The sequence below is a fragment of the Macaca nemestrina genome, chromosome 17, assembly GCF_043159975.1.
Source record: "Macaca nemestrina isolate mMacNem1 chromosome 17, mMacNem.hap1, whole genome shotgun sequence".
Classification (NCBI taxonomy): Eukaryota; Metazoa; Chordata; class Mammalia; order Primates; family Cercopithecidae; genus Macaca; species Macaca nemestrina.
Window position 1 is genome coordinate 44,543,866 of NC_092141.1, and position 20,290 is coordinate 44,564,155.

General features: G+C 45.2%; 2 protein-coding genes across 4 annotated transcripts; both read right to left on the reverse strand.

The window, feature by feature from the left end:
• Positions 1 to 37: 37 nt before the first annotated feature.
• LOC105485111 (C-C motif chemokine ligand 14) lies at positions 38 to 5,300 on the reverse strand. 2 transcript variants are annotated; one of them, XM_011747306.3, is made up of 4 exons: positions 3,717 to 5,300; positions 2,892 to 2,943; positions 1,465 to 1,578; positions 38 to 1,013 (listed from the first exon to the last, which is right to left on the reverse strand). In XM_011747306.3, the coding sequence occupies exons 1-4, from the start codon at positions 3,793 to 3,795 to the stop codon at positions 926 to 928; spliced, it is 333 nt and encodes a 110-aa protein (XP_011745608.2). In that variant the 5' UTR covers positions 3,796 to 5,300; the 3' UTR covers positions 38 to 925. The 2 variants fall into 2 exon arrangements, with proteins under 2 accessions (XP_011745608.2, XP_070938859.1); XM_071082758.1 differs by lacking the exons at positions 2,892 to 2,943; positions 3,717 to 5,300 and having other exon boundaries at positions 48 to 1,013; positions 1,465 to 2,015.
• Positions 5,301 to 5,946: 646 nt separating this feature from the next.
• On the reverse strand, positions 5,947 to 19,765 carry LOC105485112 (C-C motif chemokine 15). Of its 2 annotated transcripts, XR_011615632.1 has the most exons (5): positions 19,680 to 19,765; positions 17,145 to 17,201; positions 16,562 to 16,673; positions 16,003 to 16,142; positions 5,947 to 6,082 (listed from the first exon to the last, which is right to left on the reverse strand). XR_011615632.1 is itself a non-coding variant. In XM_011747308.3 (4 exons), the coding sequence occupies exons 1-4, from the start codon at positions 19,753 to 19,755 to the stop codon at positions 16,058 to 16,060; spliced, it is 330 nt and encodes a 109-aa protein (XP_011745610.2). In that variant the 5' UTR covers positions 19,756 to 19,765; the 3' UTR covers positions 15,909 to 16,057. The 2 variants fall into 2 exon arrangements, 1 of the variants encoding a protein (XP_011745610.2); XM_011747308.3 differs by lacking the exon at positions 5,947 to 6,082 and having other exon boundaries at positions 15,909 to 16,142.
• Positions 19,766 to 20,290: the final 525 nt, after the last annotated feature.

Sequence of the window (20,290 nt, forward strand, 5' to 3'; positions counted from 1 at the left end):
TTTTTGTCAGTGTTTTTATTTATCTCTTTGGACCTTGGACTTTGGACCGGTTTTTAGGTGTAGCCAGCCCGCTGATCCCTCCTAGGTGCCCCCGTGGCCAACCATGACCAGCAGGGGACACTCCAACTCTGTGCACGTGACAACCTGCGTCTGTGCTCTAGGGCTCCAGCTTCAGCCCCTCTGGCCTGGGCTCTGGCTGGACCTGCCCCACAGCCTCTTCTCTCTTCAGGTGCCTCTGGACCCTTTTCCACCTTGAAGGCTGTTAGTAAAACAATATAGTATAATCTGGTGTATGTAAGCGAAGGGGAGAGATTAGGTAAAATGTCTTCATGAATCACTCCTATTCCAGACAGCAGTGAAGAAAGACCTTGGAAACAGCACGGAAAAAAGGACTATGGAGTTTGACTGCTATAGAGAGCCCTTTATGAAGTGTTACCTATAACATCAAATGACGATTCTTAGCTTTTACACTTGTCATGAAGCTTAAATAAGATAATGCATACAGACTGCCTAGCAGAGTGCTTGCAGTAGAGAAAGCATTAAGAAAACGGGGTCTGGTATTGTTGTTGAGGAGGAGACAGTCTTTACGCTGCTTTTCTTTCTCACTTTCTGCTTCTCACTACCCGCATTGCAGGCTTGACCTATTTTTTTGTACCAGGCTCCAGTGAAACTTCTGCAGAGTGAGGCTTGATGCCGAGGGTGCCATACCCGGGCTGGACTCCCTGGTGTCCTCAGTGCGTGACCAATGAGTAAATCCAGTAGAAAGGAATGAGGCCAGGGAAGGGCATAAGTGGTCTTTAATTCAAGGCAGGGAAGCTCCCAGAGGGTGGCTGGGGCTGAGAGTTAGGAGAGGGTGGAGGAAGGGGGTCTTGGCATCTTCCCTTTAGGTCTCTGAGCTGTGCCTTCTCCACCCTCTCTGGGTCACTCAGTTCTCCTCCATGTGCTTGATATAGTCCTGGACCCACTTGTCCCTGGGGTTGGTGCAGATGGAATGGCCCCTTTTGGTGATGCAGCTGTGGAGCAAGAGGGAGAAGGATCACAAACCAAGGGGCCCAGTGGCCGGAAGAGAGAGCCCATCCTCCCTGCCTCCTAAATTCCCCACCTGACCTAGACTGCTTCTCCTTTCTTCGGTAGAGGCCACTTAGGGCCTGTCTCCTCTCTGAGACATGCTCTTCGGTCCCTAGGACCCCTAGACCCATCTGGTCTCTGTGTCCCCCCGAGGAAGTGCCCTCTTGCCTTCTTCTCCCTTTTCTGTCACCTCCCCCGATCCATGGGGTCAGCTTCCCCATGGCTCCTGCAGGCTCCAGCCAGAAAGCACCCGGGTTGCCTGTCAGCTGCGTCTTCCCGTGTAGTCACACCTGCGAGGTACACTGGGGGTCCCCATTCCACTACCACTCCCTGCCTCCCTCGAGGAGGCCCTGCTGGCTTGCTCTCCTCACAGTGTGATGTGTGTGTGCCACCTACACAATTCTGGGCTTGGAACACTGGCTGTTGGTCTCATAATAATCCATAATCCTCTGACGCAGGATCTTGTGGGTAGTGTAGGTGAGGCAGCACTCTGACGTTGGCAAGGTCCCCCTGAGGAGAGAGCATTGGATGCTGAGGAGGGGCCCTATGTTAAAGGCCATACCATTGGCTGGTCCTGCAAGCCGAGGGCATGGAGGAGGGAAGGAAGGAGGAAACAGCCCCGCAGAACTTGGAGGGGAGAGTAGGCTTTTCTCATCTTCTCTTCTTCTTCTCTGTAGTACTCCCGGGCTCCTCTTTTCCTCCTCCCTCATCAGCAATCACCCTCCCTCCTTTCCTTCAACCCCTCTTGGAAAGACTGGCGGATGACTTTCAACTCCGGGGTTGAAGAGCAGCACGCTCAGATCTTCTCACAGCATCTCTGGGGGCCGTCTGGCAGAGAAGGCTAGGGACTTGGCCAATGTCATGCAGTCCTCATGCCTTATTTGGGAAAGATGCTCCAAATAGGAGGAATATTTGGAAGAAATCCCAATAGGGACTTGGGGACACGCCATTTGGGAATGCAGACCCGCCCCTCCTAGTGCTCCACCCTGCCCATGTCCCCACTGAACCAACAAGTTGCAGAGAGAGCAGGATGCCCACAGCAAGCCCCAAGGACAATGGCCACAGAGTTAGGACACCCAAATCCTAACCTAACCTTGCCTGTGCTTCCTTTGTACTGTGGCCATTTTACTTTCCCCCTGTTCCCTCCTCTGCTCCTCTGTAAATGAGGCCCTTGGACTGGATCAGTGGTTTTTACACTGAGCTCCCTGGAGCTCTGGGGGCCTCAGGGACTATTGTGGAGGCCCCGCTGCATTTAAGAGTGGTGTCTTGTACCCTACTCAATCCATTTTTTTTGTTTGTTTGTTTGTTTTACATATTGGGCCTCTGTGGAAGATTTTGCTTGAAGAAAAGGTTTTCTGGTCTAAAAAGTTTTAAAAATCACCGGATTAGGTGATTTTTCATCTATTTTCTGATTGAGAAGTTTCATGGCTCTTATAGTAGAAGCAAGGAGGTGACAGCAGTCACCCCAAGCTTGAATTATAGAGGTAGCAGGAAGGACATTGCAGGCCAAGAGCGCTGTACAAACAGGCGCATGTTGTGGTTATGGAGTGGAGAAATCAGGTGTGTGCATGTTATGTGACCCTGCTGAATGGAAACTTGGGTGTGCATCGCAATGGCCTCAGAGGTCACTGAGGGTGGCCAGATGCCTGGGTGGAAAGGGCTGGTCCTGTTTTCCAGCTCCATTCCAGGCAGCATCCTCACTATCCAAAGAACGGCATAAGGGGACCCCTGTTTCCTGAGACCCACTCAGAGCTCCTATACTTTCCCACCTTGTTCCTCTGAGCTGAAAAATGACATCGGAGAGGGCAAGTCAAACTGTGCACATACCCACCAACTTTAGCTGTATTTTAACAACCTTCTGTTTCCCCCCAGTTTCTGAAAAGAAGAGTAGATAAAATGGAAGAGTGATAAATAGTTTTGGTTGTCTCCAAAGGCAGCTTATTCTAAGAAATCAGCTGAGAAAAGGGGGCCTAGGAGGGATCCCATACTGTCATGTTTCCCCCCAGCCTATACCCAAGCAATGCTGCACTCACTGGGCATAGGTGACGCTGGAAGCAGCTGGGCCCAAACCTCAGGAGGCCAATAGAAAAATGCCCTTGAGAGGCTCAAGAGACTGCTCCTAATCTCCCTGAGGAAATATCCCCCACATGGGGTGAGCCACTCTTGCTTAGTGGCAAAGACAGAGAAATTGAGGGAGTAGAGAGGCAGGCTGGCCTCATTCCATGTCCTTGAGGGCAAGGGGGGACTGGTCCTGGGGGGCAGTGATAAGAGATCAAGGCCACGTGAGGCCTGGAGATTCAGGATCTGTTTATCTGGAGACTAGAGGGCATTTGGGGTAGTGGAATGAGGCCTGGAGTCTCCCAAGTCGGATCTCATTGGTCAAGGCTGGGAGATCCTAACTTAAACTCTTAAGCAGAACCTACAGTCCTAAGTCTCATCTCCATCCTGCTCACCACACCATGGGGTAAAGTACTGTGGTACTCAGTAGATAATTCATTTATATAATGGTTGCTATACACACAATTTCAAGAAGATACCAGCCCTCCTTTTCGAGTCTCTGCTCCTGGTCTCCCCCCTGAGCCCAACCTCACTCCTGCTCATTTCCCTGCAGGGACTAGGTTGGAAGGAAGACAAGGCATTGCAGTCACGAGAGGAGGATTCAGTCTTGGTCCCTAGGGCGATAGTGATGAGCAGGAAGAAGGAAATGGCAACCAAGGAGACCTTCATGCTGTGGGAAGCTGTTGCAGGAGGAGAGCTGGCTTGATGGGGGCTTCTGAGGCTCCTGCGGTGAGGAATTGTTGAGAAATGATCATTGAGGCCAAATAGTTTTTAAAGTAAGGGAGCTGAGATTTGGAAGGGAAGTAGGAAAGCAGCGATGCCTCAGAGATTTCATATCCTGTACATTTGTTGACAGTGGTGTGAAGGAAGCAGAGAGAGCCCAGGCTTAAGGGAGGAAATGGTCTTCCATCCCCAGTGGGAAGAAGTTCAGCTCTGTTGATATAAGCCTTTCCCTAGGCATGAACATGAGCACAGGGCTGGGGGCACTGTCTCCGACTTAGCAAAAGATCTCAAGGCTGGATGTGTCCTGGATCTAATTGCATCTCAGGCCTTAGAACAGGCCACGTGGAACCTGGAGAGTCAGGATCTGTTCATCTAGAGACTAGAGGGTGTTTGGGGTAGTGGAATGAGGCCTGGACTCCTCCGAGTCTGGTCTCATTGGTCAACACTGGGAAATGCTAACTTAAACTCGTAAGCAGAACCTGCAGTTCTTAGTCTCATCTCCACCCTGGTCACCACACCATGGGGTGCAGAAGTGCTGTGGTGCTCAGTAGATAATTCATTTACATAACAGTTGCTATACACACAAGCCACTGTCCCAGATGCTTTATGAATATTGGCCTATTTAACCTTTAGAATAGCAGTTGAAGAAACAGGCTCAGAATCAAAGCCTAAGCTTTGGACAATTGGTAAATGGAACTGGGGTTCAGTCTCAGGAGGTCTGGCTTCCAGGTCTGTATTTTTATCCATTATGCCATAAAGAAACATGAGACTCCCAACGGAGCTCTGCAAAAGCTTATGGGTTCTCTACAAAGCCTTTAGTCTTAGTCCTTTCTGAGATCAGATAGTGGATCTCTTGGGGACCTTCTGGTTTCTCTGACTTTCGCTACAGAGAAGCTTGGTGGGAACGTTAGAAAATGTCTAATTCAGGGATAGCTAGTAGATTTCATTGATTAGTAGGGGAATGGCACTGGAGCTCTGTGTTGGAAATAATTCTGAGGCCATGTCCAGGCACATTGGGAAGCTATGCTGTGACCGACGTGCAGTTTCTGTTGCAGTGCAGCTTGCATGCTATGTTTTTGCCATTTGATTCGTCTAAACTGGCCTTTTACTGAATGGAAGCTGGGAATCAAAAAGGGCCAGTAACTTGCTCACATTCACACAGTGATTTGGCTGCAGGACAAATCTCATCTCTGCAGGCTTTCAGCTTAGTGCCCTCGCCATGCTGTTCTTGGGGGCACATCCCCCATTCTGCTTGTTGATGTGGTTAGATGGCTATTTAATCTCCTCTCCTCATCTGAATCATCAGGACGGAGAATATCTATTGTTTGCCTTTGCCCATTCACACAGAATCTAGTGTATACCAGGTGCTTATGAATACATATTTTAAAAGAAGGATGAATAAACACATTGAGCCAGGGCTACATATGTGCATCTTATAGGAAATGGCTGAAATCTCATGGTTAGTTGTGGAGACAGTCATTGATTAGAAATTTTCTATATTTCTTTTTTTTTTTTGAGACGGAGTCTCGCTCTGTTGCCCAGGCTGGAGTGCAGTGGCCAGATCTCAGCTCACACAAGCTCCGCCTCCCAGGTTTACACCATTCTCCTGCCTCAGCCTCCCGAGTAGCTGGGACTACAGGCATCCGCCACCTCACCCGGCTAGTTTTTTGTATTTTTTAGTAGAGACGGGGTTTCACTGGGTTAGCCAGGATGGTCTCAATCTCCTGACCTCGTGATCCACCCACCTTGGCCTCCCAAAGTGCGGGGATTACAGGCTTGAGCCACCGCACCTGGCCAGAAATTTTCTATATTTCTTATCATCAATAACAACATTATGTAAACCCTTCAAGTTAAATGATAACAGTTGTTATCAGGAACAATCTCAGGAAGCAAGTTGTTTATGGGCAGAGTGAGTCGGAAAGAAATAATGCTTGCTTCTTGTTTTGTGGAGACTAGCCAACCTGCCATGCTGTTTCTAGGAGCCTTACAGGAAGTGTCTGTACTCTTCCAGCAAGTATTGAGTTCCCACCTACATTAGTCTGTATATGCCAACTGCTATCATAAACAATCCAGCAGACTAATTAAATAAAAGTTTATTTCTTGCTCATGTTACAGTCCAGTGTGGGTCAGTAGTGGGATGATGGCGTGTGTGTTGGGATCTTCCATGTACTCATTCAGGAACCAGGCCTGTTTCTATCTTGGATGCCACCGTTTTCAGCACAAGGCCTCCAAGCTTGATACAAAAAGGGAGAGGCAGAGGAGGATTGGGAGATTTTTGTGGATTAGTTCTGAAAATGGTACAAATTACTTTCACCCACATTCCATGGCCAGCATCAAGTAACCTGGCTCCACCATAATGACAAAGGGATGGAAAATATACATCATCTGTATGCCCAGGAGGAAAAAGGAATAGGTTTTGTGACCATATCACTTCTTTGACACAGTATCATATGCCAAGTCCTGGGCTATGCTTGGAGGCAGGGAATGAAGATGACCATGATCCCAGAAGTCTCAGAACTCAAAGAGGGACTAAAAAAAAGTAAAGGAGAATTGCAATACAACCAGATGAATGAAATTTGGTAGCAACATAATTAGAAACCTTAAATGTCCTCCCATTGCCCCCTGTTGAATATGAAGACCCTATTTTAAAAATATTTAAAAATGTTTTTCAAAGCAACACATATATATATTGAGTTTAAAAACTGAATAGTACAGGAAGGATCTGTAGGACATAAACCTTCTGAGTTCATGCTTGTCTGAAGAGGTCATTATTTAGCCCTCATACTTGATTGATATTTTTATTGTGTATAGAATTCTACAATGTTATATAAAAACATGTTTCTTTTTTTTTCTTTTTTTTTTTTTTGAGACGGAATCTCGCTCTGTCGCCCAGGCTAGAGTGCAGTGGCACGATCTCGGCTCACTGCAAGCTCCACCTCCCAGGTTCATGCCATTCTCCTGCCTCAACCTCTTGAGTAGCTGGGACTACAGGCGCCTGCCACCACACCTGGCTAATTTTTTTGTATTTTTAGTAGAGACGGGGTTTCACCATGTTAGCCAGGATGGTCTCGATCTCCTGACCTCGTGATCTGCCCACCTCGGCCTCCCAAAGTGCTATGATTACAGGCTTGAGCCACTGTGCCTGGCCAAAAATATGTTTCTTCTGAAACTTTCATTTGTGGTGATCTGGTGTTTCCCTTTCCTAGAAAGTTCTAGGGTTTATTCTTTACTCTTGTTTTCTTACTTTTTGGCACAAATAGATGTTCCAGAATAATTTTGTACTTTCCTTGGCCCAGCTCTGGAATTAGCCATTTCTTCCATGAGTCTCAGTTTCTTTCACTAAAAAATGATTTTGAGAAACCAAAATCTGAGTGCTTGTTGTGTTCATTGCTATGAGAATGGCATCACTTTTAGGTCTGGGCTTTCAGTAGCTAGAACTTGGAAATATATGTAAGCATATATGTATAAGTATGTACTTAAATTTATGTCTATTTCAAGTATATCTATTTCATATATTATTAGCAATTTCTTTTTTTTTTTTTTTTTGAGAAGGAGTATCACTCTGTTTCCCAGGAGTGAAGTGGTGCAATCTCGGCTCACTGCAATCTCTGCCTCGGGGGTTCAAGTGATCCTCCTGCCTCACCCTCCCGAGTAGCCGGGACTACAGGTGCAGGTCACCACGCCCAAGTAATATTTGTAGTTTTAGAGATGGGGTTTCACTATGTTGGCCAGGCTGGTCTTGAACTCCTGACCTTAGGTGATCCACCAGCCTTGGCCTCCCGAAGTGCTGGGATTACAGGCGTGAGCCACTGCGTCCAGCCTATTATTAGCAATTTCTATATCCTCTTTCTAGCTACGTGAATAAACAAAAGTTTATACCACTATGTCCAATTCCAAGTCAACGCCACAGAGTTATTTCAGTCTTGCCCGTTTCTGTGTTTCCCTCCCTTCTCTAACAATAGGGACTCCTGCTCCCATTAACTTCAATGTATGTACTTATTTGCTGAGTTCCCTGTATGTAACAAATCTCCTGGCCACGCTGGCTGTATTCTGGCCTCTGGTCCCACTGGCCTCAACCATGTGCATCATCTTCTCTGCACTGGCCCTGGTTGAGCCCTCAGTTGAGGGGATGAGTTATATTACTTTTAAATCTTGTCTCTGGTTCTAAAAAGAATAAAAATATGGATGTTTCTATTTCCTATTTTATGTCTTGATGATTTCTGTGAAGCTCTATTTAGATTTTTTTTTTTTTTTCTTTGAGATGGAGTTTTGCTTTGTCGCCCAGACTGGAGTGCAGTGGTATGATCTCGGCTCACCACAACCTCTGCCTTCCATGTTCAAGTGATTCTTCTGCCTCAGCCTCCCGAGTAGTTGGGATTATAGGCACCTGCCACCACACCTGGCTGGTTTTTGTATTTTAGTAGAGACGGGATTTCACCTTATTGGCCAGGCTGGTCTTGAACTCCTGGCTTCCCAAAGTGCTAGGATTACAGGCATAAGCCACCATGCCCAGCCCTCTATTTAGATTTTTAAAATGACTTCTATGCACTTTTTTTTCTAACTATTTTGTACAATTTCCAATATTTTTCCTTTTTTTTCTTTTTTCTTTTTTTTTGTGACAGGGTCTCACTCTGTCACTCCAGGCTGGAGTACAGTGGTGTGATCTCGGCTCACTGCAGCCTCAACCTCCTGGGCTCAAGTGATCCTTCCACCTCAGCCTACCAAGTAACTGGGACTACAAGTGCACACCACCACACTTGGCTTATTTTTTCATTTTTACTAGAGAGGAGGTTTTTGCCATGTTGGCCAGGCTAGTCTCAAACTCCTGGCCTCAGGGGACCTGCCCACTTAGGCCTCCAAAAGTGCTGGGATTATAGGCATGAGCCACTGAGCCCAGCTCAAGATTTTTACCTTTAAAAATTCCAAATTGATTATCAGACTAGCCATGTTTAAAACTTTTTCCAATTTTGTATTTATTTTATAATTAAACAGCTTTGATGAGCTTCATCATAAAAAAAATCAAATATTAACACAAGTGAAGAACTGGCCCATTTTGTTACACATCCTTGAAAAGACAATGAAGATGCAGTTTTCAACTCTTTTATTTTTTGATTACTAAAGAAATATGTGCCTTTTAGAATACTGCAAACACTGGTGAAGTTACAAAAGTTCTCTTCAAATTTCCACTGCATTCTGTAGCATCAGCATTACCTGGAAACTTGTTAAACATGCTGATTCTTTGGTCTTACCCCTGTCCTACTGAACCAGATTTCTGCGGGTGGGAGCCCACAGTCTGTGTTTTCACAAGCCTTCCTGGTGACTTTTATGCATGCTAAAGTTTCAGAAGCCCTATCTATCACACAGCTTTCTTTTTTTTTTTTTTTGGTTGTCCTTTTATTTATTTATTTATTTATTTATTTATTTATTTATTTATTATTTTTTTAATTATACTTTAAGTTCTAGGGTACATGTGCATAACGTGCAGGTTTGTTACATATGTATACTTGTGCCATGTTGGTGTGCTGCACCCATCAACTCATCAGCACCCATCAACTCGTCATTTACATCAGGTATAACTCCCAATGCAATCCCTTCCCCCTCCCCCCTCCCCGTGATAGGCCCCAGTGTGTGATGTTCCCCTTCCCGAGTCCAAGTGATCTCATTGTTCAGTTCCCACCTATGAGTGAGAACATGCGGATATCACACAGCTTTCTAAATGCTGTGTTTCAATATTATGTTGGTCTCTTCAGTCCCTGGGCAGTCCAACTAGGGCCTGGGGAGACTTGAGTCCCAGGCTGGTTGCCTCTAGTATAAATATCCTCCTCTTTTTGCTCCAATGTTGCATAAAAGTTTGGAGACTTAGCAATGAATTAGGTATGACTTTTGCACCCAAGCATCATTCTTATTCTTATTTTCAGTCTTCTCTATAAACTGACTTTTTTTTTTTGAGACAGAGTTTTACTCTGTCACCCAGGTTGGAGTGCAGTGGCATGATCTCGCTCACTGCAAACTCCGCCTTCCGGGTTCAAGCAAGTCTCCTGCCTCAGCCTCCCGAGTAGCGGGATTACAGTTGCGCACCACCACGCCTGGTTACTTTTTGTATTTTTAGTAGAGAAGGGGTTTCACCATGTTGGCCAGGCTGATCTTGACCTCCTGACCTCAGGTGATCTGCCCACCACGGCCTCCCAAAGTGCTAGGATTACAGGCGTGAGCTACAGTGCCCGGCCCTGGACTGACATTTTCTTGAAGGGCAATAGTCTACTTTGTTTGGTTTTCATGGTTTTCCTCGTGCCTAGCACGATGCATAACCTCAAGTAGCCACTTAATAATAATCTTTTTGAATGGCAATAAATACGCTTCAAGATTCCAGAGAAATGGAGGTGGGTCCTTCTGGCTGGGATGAAGGGGGAAAGTTTTATGGTAGCATCTAATCTAAGCCATTAAGGTTGGGTTGAGTTTTGCTGGGCAGAGTTGACAGGAGGGCATGCCTGGCAGAGGGAACCACACAAAGCAAGGAAGCAAAAAAGAACATGCTGTTTCTGAGGAATTGTGAGAGCAGAGTATGTATTATGCAATTAACCTGCACATAACATGTTTTTGTCCCCTCCAAGACCTCAAAGACCTTCTGTGAGTGGCTAGATGCTTGGTTAGAATGGAAAATCCTGGGCTGGGTCTGGTGGGTGGCTCACGCCTATAATCCCAGAACTTTGGGAGGCTGAGGCAGGCAGATCATTTGAGGTCAGGAGTTTGAGACCAGCCCAGCCAGCATGGAAAAACCCTGTCTCTACTAAAAATAAAAAAATCTGCTTGCCGTGGGGGTGGGTCCCTGTAATCCCAGCTACTCAGGAGGTTGAGGCAGGCGAATCACTTGAACCCAGGAGGTGGAGGTTGCAGTGAGCCGAGATTGCGCCCCTGCGCTCCAGCCTACGTGACAGAGGAGGAAAAAAAAAAAAAAAAAAGGGAAGTCTTGGTTTTTATCCCTCATTTCTGTTGAGTTGCCATTGTCATGACCCAACACCTTCATAAGTGACCCTTTGGCATCCACACTGCCCAGACGCTCTCCCTCCTCATTTCATCCTTTTAAGCTAAAAACTTGACCTGTCAGAGAGAAACCAGTGAAACCACATGAATCCTACTTAGGTCTAGGACCATTTAAATTTTCTTCTAAGACTCTGAGACAAAATCTCCATGGAGAATCCAGAAGCTTCTTGATTGCCATCCCCTAGTCATATATTTAGGTACCAGTGAGCTGCTTTCAACTCAAAGCTTCTGAATTCAACAGCATTCAGTGGAGCAGTGAGAGCAACATAAAAGATCATAACTGGATCAACATGTATGCCAGAGGCCAGGTGTGGTGGCTCACATCTGTAATACCAATACTTTGGGAAGCCGAGGCAGGAGGATTACTTGAGCCCAGGAGTTCAAGACCAGCCTGGGCAACAAGTGAGACTGTGTCTCTACAAAAAATAAACAAAACTAGCTGGGTGTGGGGTGGCACACGCCTGTAGTCCCAGCTACTCATGGGACTGAGTTGAGAGAATCACTTGAACCCAGGAGGTTGAGTAAAGGCGAGTGAGCCAAGACTGTGCCACTGCACTCCAGACTGGGTGACAGAGTGAGACCCTGTCTCAATAAACAAAACGAACAAGCAAAGTAAGCCAGAACTCTGAGCATCTGTGTTTGTCTTTTTCATCTCTGTAAATCCTGTTGAAATGACAGAAGAAATATAAAAATAAATAGAATTCATAGTAGCAGTAAGGAGTCAGAAAAGATGACATTGGTCTACCATAAAGTGAGACATTTCTGCTCTATATAAAGACCATGGGGTCGGCGTGGTGGCTCACACCTGTAATCCCAGCACTTTGGGAGGCCGAGGCATGTAGGTCACTTGAGGTCGGGAGTTTGAGACCAGTCTGGCCAACATGGTGAAACCCCTCTATAAAAACTACAAAAATTAACTGGGCGTGGTGGCAGGCACCTGTAATCCCAGCTACTCAGGAGGCTGAGGCGGGAGAATTGCTTGAACTCGAGAGGTGGAGGTTACAGTGAACTGAGATCACACCACTACACTTCAGCCTGGGCAACAGAGCAAGACTCCATCTCAAAAAAAAAAAAAAAAAAAAAAGAGAGAGAGAGAAAAAAAAAAAAGAACATGGGTCAGCTTGATGGCAGATCACAAGAAGGCTGAAAAAAACACGTATCCTCATATAGGTGAAGGAGAAGATCATAGACAAAAGAGGATTTTCCCAGCAGAATCCTGGATAATGTGACGATCAGAGTCAGTGGGTACTGGGAGAAGACATTCAGGTTGAGTGAATACGCCATGACCTTGCTAGTTCCCATTCAGGATAGTCAGGTAGGGCATTTGCCCCAGGATAAAGCTACAAGCACAGTTCTCAAAATAAAAAGAGATATTTGCTGTGGGAACCTCTTGGAGAGGACAGTGGGCCAGAGAGAGAATTGGACAGTGCCCTGGATAACTGCTGGTCAAGGACAAGAAAACCTACCCCCATCCCTATCCCCTTACTCTGTCTGCCAGACATTAAGCTGACAACATCACCAATGATATGAAAATCCTAAAGCCTCTGCCGAAAGGCTCCTGGAACTGATAAACAACTTCAGTAAAGCTTCAGGATACAAAATCAATGTGCAAAAACCCGTAGCATTTTTATATACCAATAACATTCAAGCTGAGTGCCAAATCAAGAATGCAATCTCATTTACAATAGCCACACACACACACACACACACACACACACACACACACCCAGGAATACATGTAACCAAGGAGGTGAAAGATCTCTACAATGAAAATTATAAAACACTGCTGAAAGAAATCATATATGACATGAACAAATGGAAAAATATTCCATGCTCACGGACTGGAAGAATCAATATCATTATAATGGCCATATTGTCCAGGCAATCTCCAGATTCAATGCTGTTTCTCTCAAACTACCAATGTCATTTTTCGTAGAACTAGAAAAACTATTCTAAAATTCATATGGAACCAATAAAAAGAGCCCAAATAGCCAAATCAATCCTAAACAAAAAGAGCAAACCTAGAGGCATCATATTACCAGATTTCAAAGTACACTATGAGGCTACAGTAAACAAAACAGCATGGTATTGGTACAAAAACAGATTCATAGACCAGTAGAACAGAATAGAAAATCCAGAAATAAAGCTGCACACCTACAGTCATCTGATCTTTGACAGAGTCAACAAAAATAAGCAAAGGGGTAAGGATTTCCCTGTTCAATAAATGGTCCTGGGATAGCTGGCTAGCCATGTGCATAAGAATGAAACTGGACCCCTATTTTTCACCTTATACACAAAATAACTCAAGATGGATTCAAAATTCAAATATAAGACCTCAAACGATAAGAATCTTAGAAGAAAACCTAGGAAACACCATTCTGGACATTGGCCTTGGCAAATAAATTATGACTAAATCCCCAAAAGCAATTGCAGTAAAAACAAAAATTGACAAGTGCTCAGTTAAACTCAAGAGCTTCTGTACAGCAAAAGAAACTCATCAACAGAGTAAACGGAAAACCTACAGAATGGGAAAAAATATTTGCAAACTATGCATCCAACAAAGGTCTAATATCCAGAATCTATAAGTGCCTTAAACAATTGAACAGCCAAAAACAAATAACTCCATTAAAAAATGGGCAAAAGACATGAACATACATTCCTCAAAAGAAGACATATAAGCAGGCAACAAACACATGAAAAAATGCTCAACATCACTAATCATCAGAGAAATGCAAATCAAACCCAAAATGAGTTACCGTCTCACACCAGTCAGAATAGCTATTAGTAAAAAGTCAAAAAAATAACATGCCGATGAGGCTGCAGAGAAAAACGGAACAGATATACACTGTTGGTGGGAATGTAAATTCATTCAGCCACTGTGAAAAGCAGTTTGGTGATTTCTTCAATAACTTAAAACCAAACTACCATTCAACCCAGCAATCCCATTACTGGGTATATACTAATATAAATCATTGTACAAAAAAAGACACATGACTTCGTATGTTCATCAGAGCACTATTCACAGTAGCAAAGACATGGAATCAACCTAGGTACCCGTCAATGTGGATTGGATACAAAAATGTGGTACAGATACACCATGAGGCACTTCCTAGGTAGCCATAAAAAGAATGAAATCATGTCCTTTGGAGCAACATGGATAAAGTTGGAGGCCATTATCTTAACTGAATTAATGCAGGAACAGAAAACCAAATGCTGCAAGTTTTCACTTATAAGTGGGAGCTAAACACTGGTTACACTCGGACATAAAGATGGCAACAATAGACACTGGGGACTACTAGAGGAGGGAGGGAGAGAAGGGGGCAAGGGTTGAAAAACTATTGGGTACTATGCTCAGTACCTGGGTGATGGGATCAGCTGTACCCCAGACTTCATGCAATATACCCAGGTAACAAACCTGCACATGTAACCCCTGAATCCAAAATAAAAGTTGAAATTATAAAAATAAAGAAAATAGAAAAAGAAAAATATTCTAAAAATTCCCAGAGGGTCTAAAATTTTTTTTTTTCTTACTAAGGAATAAGAGATCAACTGGCTTTGGAATTTTGGCCCTGTCTGAGATGCTAGAAGACAATTGAAGAATGTCTACATTGTTCTGAGAGAAAATTATTTTCAACATGAACTTTCATATTCAGTTGAACCATTTTCAAACTTTAAGAACAAAGTTTTTAGACCTTCAAAGTCCCAGAAAGTTTATTGTTCATATCAGTTGGAGTTTTTTGTTGGAAAGCAATAGAAACTGACTCTGGTTGATTAAGCAAAAAGGACTTTACTGAAAAGATTTTGGGTAGTGTCAGGAAGACTTGGAAACTAGGTAGAGGCTGAGTGCAGTGGTTCATGCCTGTAATCCCAGTACTTTGGGAGGCCAAGGTGGGTAGATCATCTGAGGTTAGGAGTTCAAGACCAGCCTGGCCAACATGGCGAAACCCTGTCTCTACTAAAAATACAGAAATTAGCCGGGTGTGGTGGCGGGCACCTGTAATCCCAGCTACTAGGGAGGCTGAGGCAGGAGAATTGCTTGAACTTGGGAGGCGGAGATCGAATCCTAGAGAGACCAGCTCCAATGCCACATCCAAACTCATGCCACAAGAGTCAACTGGTGTGAATGCTGTCACTGCTGCTGGGCATTGTGGTTAGCATTGCTGCCCTCCAGCACTGGTCATGGGGTATGTGTGCTGGCACTGCTGCTTCCAGAATCTGGAAGCTGTTGCCACCACCAGTGTCACCTGGATGGAGTCCTCTCTTTTTCTGCTTCTCTGCAACACTTGTTCCAGGCTCAGATCTCTGGAAGGGAGCATAGATTGGCCAAGCCTGAGTTGGGGACGCCTGCCCTGGCACATATGGAGCAAAGGAGAGTGTTTGCCTTTGTCATCTTTTAAAGCAGAAGGCAGTTCAAGGATATTCTAGCAAAATGAAAAATAAACCATTTTAGGAAGGAAGGAAGAGGAAGAGGAAGTTGTGGGCTGCCTGTCATGGTGGAAAGAACTCAGGTGTGTAATAAGAAGAAATCCCAGTATGACATTATTATTATTATTATTATTATTATTATTATTATTATTATTATTTTGGCAGGTCTAGAAAGCATTTCTGCAAGTTGGAATAGGAAGTTAGAAGGTCCTTGGAGACTGTCTCAAAGAATGAAGTAGTTACCATGAAACAGATGGGGTAAATATGCAAGTGCAAATATGGAATGATAAGGAAACAAAAAGTATTTCTCTTTTGGTTAATAGAAAAATATCAAAAGGAAATCGTGGGAAAAAATAAGAATTGTTATGGGATTATAATGGATCAAATGTTAAGTACACTAGAAAATGGTGTGAACTGGGCAAATGATGGAGTAAAAGAAGCTTTCTTGAAATTGTAACCAAGCCTTTGAAGATTAGTTATTTCAGTAGAAAGGAGAAGATGAGATATAAAGTGAATTTGTATTTAATCCTGTTGGGGCTTAGCAGTTTCTTCAGTTTTACATTAGTTTATTTCCTCTTAAAACTCAAGCAAAGTTAAAAATTGAATACTCTTTATTAGATGCATGACTTCCATTACCAGACACAACAATATATATATATTTAAAGTAATTCAGGCCAAGAAACTCACAGGAGGTGTTGGAGGTGGTTGGCTGGCCTCTTTTGTCTCTTTATTATTATATTGGTTAGGACTTCAGCTTTTTCATGCAATTCTGAACTCCCGGATCACTGGGTTTGGCACAGACTTGTCGCCCCTTCTTGGTGAGGAAGCTGGGGAATAAGGGAGAGAAAGATTACAAACTTTCTCCCAAGCAGAGGGAGACAGGGGGCCCCATCCTCCCTGCTCCTCAGATTTCCCAGTCAACACAGCTTGTTTTTTCCTTTCTCTGCTGATGGCAGCTCAGGGACAGTGTCCTCTTGAGACCCTCTCAGCCTGTGGGACTCCTTAATGACTTATGGAAGTGTCCTTGGGCAGCCTTGTGCCTGCTTTCTTCTTCCTCCCCTATCTCCTCTCCACTGGGAGTGTCTCATCCCTGATGCCCTGCAGGATCCCAGTAAGGACACAGCTGCCCCGTACCTGGCAGGATCCAGAGGGTGGAACCCAATGGACGCCCATCCATCGGGTCCTCCCTGCAAGACGCTGTGGGCTGCTTCTTCCCCAACACGTGGTTGGTGAGCTTGGCACTTACATGACACCCGGCTTGGAGCACTCACTGCTCGTTTCAAAATAACTTTTCATGAGTGAACACGGGATGCTTTGTGAGATGTAGGAGATGCAGCAGTCAGTAGCAAGGTGAAAGCCTGCAACAAGAGAAAGGGTCATTTGAGGGCCAATCTTTCTCCTCGAAAGCGCTGTGCAGGATGAGAAGGCATAAGCCCCGGAAGACATGTTTCCCCTCCGCGGCCAGCATTTGCTGGCATCTCCCTGCTTCAGACCCTCCCCAGGGTTGTGCGGTGTGTCTGAGGCACAGGGTGGGCCACAGCAGGACCAGGAACATTTCCCCCAGAAGGGGAAGGCATCTGCAGACACCTGCAGACACCAGAGAGCACCTTCTTCTCCAAAGGAGCAGGCTCTTGGGGCAGCCAGAGGGGAACAGAGAAAGCATTTATGGAGGGGGTCCCCCTAGCCCATCTTGATCTTCCTTGGAGATGTTCACCACCCTCAGGACCCTCTCATTCTCCTCCTGTTCTGTAAACAGGGACAATGGATTCCATAGTGCAGACCTGCACCTGCTGGCTGCTTTTAAGTATATGCTGTATCTGATCACTTACTGCTCAGAACTACTGGATTTTTCAGTAGAAGCTTTGACATGAACTCTGTCTCTGCATCTGGAAGAAACAGGACCGGGAAGGAAATCACTGGGTGGCAGCAGTATGTTTCAGCATCTCCACCCACCCCATTGCTCATCCCCCTCCTGAGGCAGAAAGGCTCTGAAGCTGGACCACCACCACCTGTCTGGGTTCTAGGCCTGCCTCCTGGCCCATTTATTCCTTTAGGGCCCTGAGACTTTTCAGGGACCTTTTGAAAATGTAGACATGAAAACTTTGTATTGACTCTGAAATACTAAAAGCAACTGAACCTAACACGGTTCAGTTAATGGAATATCTACATGATGTGACACAGTCTACAAGTCTCTCTACACATTTCTGGAATATTTTTTTATTATAGGGCTCTGAAAACTGAAAGGTTTTATCAGCGCATATGGTGGCACAGTATTCCCTTAAGTGAAGTGAGTCTATTATGGTCTTTATTCATCCCAGTTAGCAGAAATATTCATATGTTTGCTGTAGAAAGATTGCTGTGTTTGACTGAAACAGTCTTCCTTGGCCCCACCAAGGATAAGTGCCATCTAGGTATGTATTACTTTTTTTTTTTTTTTTTTTTTTAATTGAGACAGGGTCTTGTTCTGTCACCCAGGCTGGGGCACAGTGGTATGATCATAACTCACTGCAGCCTCGAGGTCCTGGGCTCAAGTGATCCTCTTGCCTCAGCCTCCTGAGAAGGTGGGATTACAGGTGTGAGCCACAATCCCTAGCCAATAGTTTAACTTTTTGTAGTGATGAGGTCTTGCTATGATGCCCAGGCTGGTCTTGAACTCCTGGGGTCAAGCAATTTTCCTGGCTCAGCCTCCCAAAGTGCTGGGATTATAGGTGAGCCACCATGCCTAGCTTGTATTACCTTTTGAAAACCAGAGAAATTCTGTATTCCAAAATACATCTAGCCTGATAGGATTTTGATAAGGGATTGCATACCTGTATTATGCTAAATAGAAAAATGCGGCCAGGTGTGGGGGCTCAAGCCTGTAATCCCAGAACTTTGGGAGGCCAAGGTGGGTGGATCACAAGGTCAGGAGATTGAGACCATCCTGGCTAAAATGGTGAAACCCTCTCTCTACTAAAAATACAAAAAATTAGCCAGGCGTGGTGGCGGGTGCCTGTAGTCCCAGCTACTCGGGAGGCTGAGGAAGGAGAACGGCGTGAAAACGGGAGGCGGAGCTTGCAGTGAGCTGAGATTGCGCCACTGCACTTCAGCCTGGGCGACAGAGCGAGACTCCGTCTCAAAAAAAAAAGAAAAAAAATATCTTTACAGTGGTCAGGCACGATGGCTCACACCTGTAATCCCAACACTTTGGGAAGCCGAGCTGGGCAGATCACCTGAGGCCGGGAGTTCAAGACTAGTCTGGCCAACAAGGCGAAACCCCGTCTCTACTAAAAAAAAAGACAAAAATCAGCTGGGCTTGGTGGTGCGTGCCTTAATCCCAACTACTTCATAGGCTGAGGAAGGATAATCAACTGAACCTGGGAGGTGGAGGTTGCAGTGATCCGAGATCTTGCCACTGCACTCCAGCCTGGGAGACAGAGCAAAACTTCGTCTCAAAAAGAAAAAAAAAAAAAAAAAGTCTTGACAGCTGGGGAGAGACTGCCCGTTGCAGGGCTAACCAATGCATAGAGATAGCAAAGGGTTTAGACCTTTCATATACAAATCAACAAATCCTGAGCCCATGTGCCCAGCCACCTCCTTTGCTAACTCTCACACACCAAGCCAGTATTTCCGTGGTTCTAAGTCATCCTAAGGACGAGTACTAGACAACTAGAGACTATCCCTATATCCCAAAGCCTGAAAGGCTTATTCAGACTACCTAGCCCTAAACCCTATGCTCTGGGCTGCCTTGCTTTCCCCCTGGAAACCCCAATAAAGGTTCTGGCATAGGTCGTCCCTTCTCTCCTGATTGTGACTCCTGCCCTGGATGCTTCCCTTGGGGCCCTGTGTGGCACAGTGTACCTCCTTCTCTTGGGAAATGTAAATAATACATTCTTTTTGCAATGTCATTGGCCTCTTTGTGTTGACATTCACTGCCACAAATTAAGATTCCACAGGAACAAATGAGACAGTGATCATGGGTGAGTCACTTACCTAGCTGGTTCCTTTTCCTCTCCCAAATCACAATTTTACACCAGATGGTAGATAGCAGTTCTAGCACTGTAAACTTCTATGATTCTTTTTGCAAATTTACAATTTAATTACAGTTCTTTTGTTCCAGCTAAAATATCAGCTAAGAGAAAGAATCAGATAATTTTTGCTGTGAAAAGGGAAATAACTGGCCCCAAATGGGACCAGTCACGTGTATACATTTCCCCCTCCAAGGGTCCAAAGGCTGCAGACAGAGCCAGGTCTACACTCTGCTGGTGGTTTTTAAATAAGTTCCACAACCATGTCTGGGCTGGAGAGTAGTCACAATGTGTCTCTGTCCCAGAGCCTGAGTTACCATGGACCTGGTCGCCTGGGAGAAAGCTCCCTGGACTCACCATTTGTAACCTGGGCCTGGGATCCAAGGGCAGCAACAAGCATGAGGCAGGAGAGGAGAGCCACGGAGACCTTCATCCTCCTGGTGGGCAGGCAGGACTGGCCGAGACTCCTGGGCTCACTGCTTCCTGGCTCCCCGGGATGCCAGCTCTGCCCTTGTATTTACAAGAAGGGGAGGATCCAGGAAGTCCCAGGGCAGAGGTCAGAATGCTCTTCTTCAGCTATATAATAGTTACCAAGCAGTTTCTGAAAAGAGAACAAGGCTGAGAATGCAACAGAAAGTAGAGGACAAAGGTGACTTGAACTGTCCCTGTGGATTTCCCGAACTATCCCAATAGCTACAGGCAGATAGCAAGAAATGTTTCAAGGAAGAGTCTTCCTTCCAGGGGATTCATCTAATCCTCTAAGCCTGGGATAGGAGTGGGGGACTATCTCAGACTCTTGGATTCAGGATTGGGATGTGGTGAATGCTATCTTTTTTCCATTTCTAGTTCTATTCCTGTGGTCCCAACCAGTAGGTGTTAGCAGTACCAAATCCATATCAGTCTGCAGCAGCCTCAATTCTTGCCCCCTCAGAAGAAAGAATTCAACTGAGAGGCATAAGGCAGAGTGA

Bases quoted from the DNA above. Each gene is read 5' to 3' on its own strand.
- LOC105485112 (XM_011747308.3), bottom strand. From the start codon at position 19,755: ATGAAGGTCTCCGTGGCTCTCCTCTCCTGCCTCATGCTTGTTGCTGCC. The intron at 17,202-19,679 runs GTGAGTCCAGGG...TGTTTCTTCCAG, and splicing joins CCAGGCCCAGGTTACAAATG to ATGCAGAGACAGAGTTCATG. The intron at 16,674-17,144 runs GTAAGTGATCAG...CTCTTGTTGCAG, and splicing joins AAATCCAGTAGTTCTGAGCA to GCTTTCACCTTGCTACTGAC.
- LOC105485111 (XM_071082758.1), bottom strand. From the start codon at position 1,778: ATGAGGGAGGAGGAAAAGAGGAGCCCGGGAGTACTACAGAGAAGAAGA. The intron at 1,014-1,464 runs GTAGGTGGCACA...CTTGCTCCACAG, and splicing joins TGTTCCAAGCCCAGAATTGT to CTGCATCACCAAAAGGGGCC.